General features: G+C 47.9%; 1 protein-coding gene across 1 annotated transcript; it reads right to left on the reverse strand.

Moving 5' to 3' along the window:
* Nucleotides 1-5804: 5804 nt before the first annotated feature.
* On the reverse strand, nt 5805-7145 carry LOC115083249 (myb-related transcription factor, partner of profilin-like). Its single transcript, XM_029587057.1, has 3 exons — nt 6758-7145; nt 6258-6518; nt 5805-6160 (listed from the first exon to the last, which is right to left on the reverse strand). Exons 1-3 carry the CDS (start codon nt 7143-7145, stop codon nt 5805-5807), a joined length of 1005 nt encoding a protein of 334 aa, XP_029442917.1.
* Between the last annotated feature and the right edge of the window lie 246 nt (nt 7146-7391).

Genomic DNA, 7391 nt, shown 5'->3' on the forward strand with positions numbered 1-7391 from the left:
CCAACTGGTCTGTGATGCAGGAATGCATATTCTGGACGCGGTGGCCAGGTACCGGGGTGGAACGCATGATTCCTTCATACTAAGGCAATCGGGCCTTTTCGACAACTTTGAGGCAGGCGTGTATGGTGATGCTTGGCTTGTAGGTAAAAGACATCATCTTTTCTCTATTCCATATCTATACCATATTGTTGAAGTGTGTCATACCACCCAAAAGGGAGGCTAACAGTTGTGGGCTTACCATGCCCATGTTCAGTGTTCCAACCCAGTATACTATACATGGTGTGTCAGGGGTCATGAGCAAGTGATAGGCTTAATGTATGCCTTTTGCACATCCTTCTTCACTGTCCTGCTGCCGGTCTGTGGTGAAAGGGGTCAGTAATGGTGTGAAATATGAAGCTGTATCTAGGTGCCTAGTATGGTTCATCTATATGTCCCTTTTCCTATGAGTCCCTGTGGTGGTGTTCCAATGCCTGCACACTGATGCCATATCCCCTGTATGTGTGATTATGTACCGAGCCATTTAGCACTTTGGCAGCTACTGTAAATGTGTACACTTGCCCTCCTGTACAGCAAGTATTGTGCCCTGCATGTTGCTGGCCCCTGGTATTGCCTTGATAGGCTATTGTGCCACAATCTGCCAGACACCACAGCCTGCCCTCCTGCAATGCACAATCACCATAACAATATAAGCAATGGCAATCCTTTCACTGCAGGTCCCACAGCTGTAATGTTGGTGTGTGCAGTTGTCTGGCAGCTACACCTCTGTACCCTTTCCTGCATTAGAACGCGCAGTTAGGCCACATGCAATGCTGTACTGATGGACATAGCAGCTGCTTAGCACAATAGGTGACAACTCCTAACTATACTGCAGTCAGGCAACACAAATGAGCCTTTAAGGCCCAGCAATGTTCCAGCCTACCTTGCACTGTATAACTGGATGTTGTGGGTAGCCAGTCACATCTGGCTATAACATAGCTTACAGTAATGTGTTTCTTATGTCATTGGTGTAGGAGATTTAGGTTATGGTTGCCGGCCATGGCTTCTCACACCCATACACATGCCTAATATGCCTGCAGAGATGAGATACAACGACGCTTTATGTGCTACCCGGCCCGCACAGTCATTCAATGCACCTTTGGCCTTCTTAAAAGCCGCTTTCGCTGTTTGGACAAGACGGGAGAAGCTTTAATGTATGCCCCAGACAAAGCTGCCAGGATTATCCTACTGTGCTGTGTTTTCCATAATGTGGCAGTATGTCATGGACTACCAATGGATATATGTCCCGACCTCCCACAGGATCCCACGTGTGAATATCCGAGCCCAGGAAACCCTAGCGACTAGCAGCCAGATTCGCTAGAACCTTATAGTTTCATACTTTGCCTGATGGCCCTGGGCAATGGAATGTGTGTTGGAATGGCATTGGTGGGTGTGGCTGAGGAATAAGTGCAGCACTTCCAGTCATAACTAGTAAATTTGTATGATGTGTATGCCTAGGTATCTGGCCTATTTTCATTACTTTCTGTATTATGGACCCTTGCACTGGCATTGGAATAAAAGCTGTGCTGCCAAGTTTCTGTTTTAAACAGGCTGGTCTGTTAACACAGTCTGTCACCTACCTAGAACCATGTGGGGTGACAGGCATCAGGGTGCACCTTTCACCCATTTTGATATGTCCATGTCACAGCTTTCTAAGAGTTGAAATGGCCAACATGCGTAAGCACCATGCACAGTGGTTCAACATTAGTTACGTGTCTGTGTGTCTGTACAAGGACATTCCCAGTTAATTGTGAAACCTGGCCTTCCTCATATGACCTGTAATCTCTCACATGCATGACGATCTGCATAACACTTCGCTGTGTACATACAGGTACACATCCTATTCCGTACATGTCTACAGTGCTTCATGTACATTTGAAGTGTGTACCATGGGTGCCCACAACACTGCACACTTCCCACAGCAGAACCCTCTCACCATTCCTTACAAGCAGGCTGAACGTCTTGGTGATATGACTCTCAGGTTTCACAATGTGCATAGCTTTTTGAAACCAACCTTTGCCCTTTCACAAAGCAAGCTTAACTGAGTACATGGTCGCAAGGTCAGGCTATTGGCTGTGGTGGTATCATGCTGATATGACACGTGTCCCCTCATATGAACATGTGAATATCCACTTGCTGGACTGTGAAGGCACATGACAGTATGACTTACAGTCATGCTGCTCTCTCAGGTTACACTTACAGATGTTACCATCATGCACGCCAAGGGTTTACCATCCTTTCAGCTGTCTTTCTCATGATGGCCACCTATAATATCCATATGGGTGCCTTTTCTGACGTCTGAGTCATTACACTGTTTCTGCTCTTATACAGCTTTAACAATGAGCACTTCAGTTTGTTCCTTCATGATAACTATTACAGGAATGGCACAGAAACTGAAGTCCACAGGGCATGTGTTATGTGTGAGGTCCTGCAAAGCACATAGTCTCGCACACTAACCATATTGTACTGCAAGCCACCTAATGCAAAAGGCTTGCAGGCGTACATCATGTGTACTTTCAGCTCCTCCACATGTGTGTGGAGGTCTGTGAACAGCAGCAAAGGTGAGCAGTGCTTGTGCTGTTACCTGTCGCTATTTGTAGGATTCTAGACCTGTCCTTTTGTCGTATGAAGGGTGGCGTCTAAGGCTGTTTCAGCAGCCTAACTTTGGTGAACTGAACATGAAAGATTCATCAGGCATTCTCAGATGCACTGCATACTCATTTGGGTGGTCAACTCCAAACACAGATGTTAGGTGTTTATCAGGGTAGATTATGTCCTTTACATGTTGGCATTGTGGCAAGCTGCCCTGTACAGTATGTTACAGCATTCTGTGGCACTTAATCGAATGAGCCATGAATGTGATGTGAATATTTGCTGTTGGCGAGGTGTTTTCGGAAATGCAGCTATACTTACTGTTTGTGGAGGCGGGAGGTGAGATGAGTGAGAAGCAGGTACAGTTAGTTGTCTATGAGCCCCTTCATCCATAGGTACAGGCGTGCCATTCACATAGAGTACCTTTGGACCAATTGTCTGTGAAGGGACAGCAACCTGTACGGGGTTGTCATAACATACATGTGTGTGATACGTATGTTATGCAGTTCTGAGTGCACCATGCTCACTCGGACACTTGTAGTGTGCAGTCCCTGCTGCATTAGGCATGTCCGCCTGTATGTGTAGTGAACATAAGGGTATAGCAGGTAATCTGGATCCAGGTTTTTTCTAACCTACAGTTCAGTGTGCTTTTAGAGGGTAGATGGTGTCTGTAGCCCAGGGCCCTCAGACACTGTACCACTATGTACTAGGGTCACTATGGTTTCATATATTACCCTTCCATTTATACAACTTATGACAGCACTCGGTGAATGTGCTGTTCATGTAGGTGCAGAGATGGGGCAGGGCCCAGTGTTATATATTGATTTGTTACTCACCATCCGGTATATTGGCTGAGCTTGCACTAACGACCACAGCAAGGGTTGATCCGCAAGTGTTTGTACATAGTCACATCATGTACTGTTTATGTGCACCTTGCCCACTCCATCCTTCACATACCGTTGCTATTCATGCTGCCAGCTTCTATACTGAACTGGAAGGCACATGCCTGTGTGCATGTGGTGCAGCCTGGAGAGTCACAGTACATAATGATTATTTACAGCTTTTACTCAAAATAGTTGTAATAGCCGTATTCCCAGCATGCATGTAGATAGAAAGGTGCCTGATTAGTTTTCTGTGTGTATGGATGGGCATGCAATCACACCCCACACACCGGGATTGTGCTACAGCTGTCACTCTGAATATGTATTTATGTCTGACTAGACGGTATGGCCATAGCATACCCCACAGCACCACTCCTATTTGCGGCCCTCACATAATCTGCCTACACCAGCTCTATATGGGGCATATGATATAGCAAGCCTTTACAGTGGCATGCTACAGGTACCCTGTGTAAACTTGTTGAGGACAACTGGATGTCCCGTTTACAAAATCTGTGGATGGTATATCATACCTTCTACCACCATTGTGTTCAAGTTAGCTGTGGTTGGAGTGAGTGGTCTTACACTATCTAAACTGCCTTCCCACACATGGAACAGCATCTGCTGAGGTGGCAAGTAGCACAGTGCTGTTTTGCTCTATATCAGGAACACCTGTACAGTCAGACTCCCATGCCTGTGCTGGGCTCCCTTGTGGGTGTGTTACATATGCTTTTAATAAGGCTTTCCCTTATACCTACTGTACAGACTCCCCAAGAAAGGTTGTATGCAGATGGCCAGTACCATAATGCTTAATAAGGAACGTAAACCATTATCATGACAACTGCTATAAATTGTGCTGTGAATGAGCACAAAATCCCGTGAATGGTATTTAAGCAGTGCTAAACTCGAGGGGTACATTAATACGATGGCATGTGTCCTTTCTTTAATGTTATATGCTAATAGCATAGCAGGTTGTCAATAACAAGCTATCTCTTGGAAAGAAACAAATACAGGTACTGCATGCAGTGTAAGGGCATATTGTACACCCATGTGGATCTGCATAGCGGCCATGTTCTTTGAGTACTGCATCGTTGACAGAGAGTTCATGTGCTATAAATTCCTCTGTCATACGAACAGTGAGATGGCACCCTCCCATGCGCAAAAGGTATGGACAGAACAATTGGCTTGCTTTTAAATAGTAGGTTTGACTCATTGAACCTGCCATGAACTACCACTAGCAAGGTATATATTTTTCTATGCACCCTCTTTGCCACACTGTGTCTGGCAATGTACAAAGCTCGCAATGCAGTGTGACACCCAGCATGCCTTCTTACTAGCACTCACTATTACCTACAGTACTTTGTTTTACAACAACATTACTTGTATGTTGTGATATACCCTTGTATTGCACATTTGCAACCTTTCACATTATGTATACAGTACCCTCCTTGAAAGTCCTTCATAATTGCCTTGAACACCCAGAAGGTGACTGCACACTATATGAAGTGTTGGCATTTAATGTACACAGCTGTGTGACACAGGAGGTTGAAAGCCCCATAAGCATTACGTCGACCATGTGCAACCCTGAACAATCATGAACCACAAGCACAGCATAGACACATGAAGATACATTATTAAAGCTGTGTGCATTTTATTAACAGATTGTAGTATTCAACTGTTGACATAAACGGCAATGTCTGCCAGGACATGTGATGACACATCTTACAATAATTCCTGTTCACTGAACAGCACTGTCATTATGAATCTGTACATAATATATATGGAAACAGCAGAATTACAAATACAGGCATAGCAGTGTAGACATATAGCAGAATCATGATTACACAAAGAACATGGAACTGGAAGTGGCACCCCTGCTAAAGTACTGATGATAAGAGATAAGGTTATGATGCTGTACAATGTGATTAAAGCCAAAGGCCCCAGATTGTCCAAGTTGAAAGAGTGCACTGAAAGAGGACAGCCAGAGAGCCAGGGCAGCAGAGTTCCAGCAACCAGCCAGCAGGAGAACAAGCACAAGGTCCAGCAGCAGCACTGATGAAGGTGATGCAGGTGAAGACACAGCAGCAATGGAGCAGGAGACCCAGGAGGAGACACAGCAGCATGGGAGCAGGAGGCCCAGGAGGAGACACCCCGCAGCAGGCAGCCAGATCTTGGAGCAGATGAGAAGAGGTTAGCGCACGATGATTCGTTTCCTTCCATCTAGACAGCACAGGAACTCTGTGAAGGGCCCACACAGAGTAACTGGAGGGAAGGGCTTATTTGACAATGGGATCAACTTTAGGGCCCCTTTGCCACATGGGCCCTTGCCTCTTGGAGGTGGCATTGTTTTGGAGGGCTGACCCCTGTGTCCTTGTCCCCGGCCTGGACTGCTGTGGGGGGTTGACGCCAGTGAGAGGATTCCAATGTCTGGTAGGGCATGCGCTCCAGGATGTGGCTGAGTACGTTCGTCATGGTGGTGACGGCAGCAGCTATGGTGCTCGCATCCTGGGAACTTGAAGCTATCCCATGCTGCAGGATCCTGTTCTGTCTCTGCATTACCCGACGCAGGAATCGGATTTCTACTCCCAAGCGCAGGCCGTGCAAGGTTGTCATGGGCCGATCCAGAGCTGCTGCCGGTGGAGCTTCAGGTGGTGCTGCGGGGGGGGGGGGGGGGGGTTGGTGAATATGTTGGTGTTGGCTGGCTAGATGGGGTTGATATTCCATGGGGCCTCAGCACTGGCATCCCCTCACTGCCTGAGGAGTACATAGGGCTGCTGGTTCTTGCTCTCCAGCCAGCTGTGTCCTGCATGAAAGTGTCGATATCCAGGGAGACATTCAGGCCGGTGAATGGTGGGGACTCCTGTGAGGGTATCAGCTCCTCTTGCTGCATCTGCATCTCTGCATCGAGCTGTAAGGGACGCTGTATGACGGGGATGGGCTGGCTGACAGATGGCCCTTGCCAGCTGGGTCCTGGCAATTCCTGGCTGGGACCCGGGCATTCCTGAAAGCGAGCTGTGGAAACAGAATAGAAAATAAAAACATCATAAGTATATATGGCGTAACAAGCTGTCAAGCTGTTTGCCATCAGAGGACCACTTTGTGAGATTACAGAGTGATCATCTAATGCTGTTTCTGTGTGGTGTCCACTACTGTGTTTGGGTCATTCCATGTGAATGGCAAAAACACATAGTGTTTGTCAAAGTAGGTGTGTACGGTTGCTGGGTGACCCTTTATGGACCATGGGAACATACCAGTCGCGACTTGTGAGGTGTCCAGCCGTGGCTCCAAACCTTCAAACACGTCCAGGCCCAGCCGATCCAGCAACCTCTGCTCCATTTGTGTTATAACAGTTGGACAAGGTGCCCCTCCACCTGTCTGCTGCTGGTACTTCCTGCGTGTGGCAATTTTTCCTTTCAGCTGGGCCTTTACATCGCGGTATCTGTGTGATACCTGCTCCCATGTGCGTGGTATGCCACTGTGCCGGGTGATGGTGTCAGCTATACCTTTCCAGAGCTGGACCTTAGCTGCCTTGCTGGTCTTCGCTGCTCTGTTTCCAAACAGGTAGGCATAGTGCTCCAGCACACCGGCTATCAGCAGCTCGTTCTCCTGGCTGCTAAAGCGAATGGCCCGCAGTCTCATGCATGGTGCTGGCTGGCTGCGTGAGGGGGGGTGACACTTCCAGTCCCGGAGGGGTGTCTTTCCTGCCCTCACTCTCCGTCCCGCTCTCATCTCCCCTCCCTTCACCCCCCCCCCCCCCAAACTTATCCTGCCCTGGCCTATCCCTTCCCCTCTCTCCTGTGTCTCTGACTTCTTCCCCTCCTCCCACCTCTCTTACCGGACTAACCCCCTCCTCCTCCCCCACTCTCCTATCCCTTCCCTCCTGCC

The sequence above is a fragment of the Rhinatrema bivittatum genome, chromosome 2 (genome assembly GCF_901001135.1).
Source record: "Rhinatrema bivittatum chromosome 2, aRhiBiv1.1, whole genome shotgun sequence".
NCBI lineage: Eukaryota > Metazoa > Chordata > Amphibia > Gymnophiona > Rhinatrematidae > Rhinatrema > Rhinatrema bivittatum.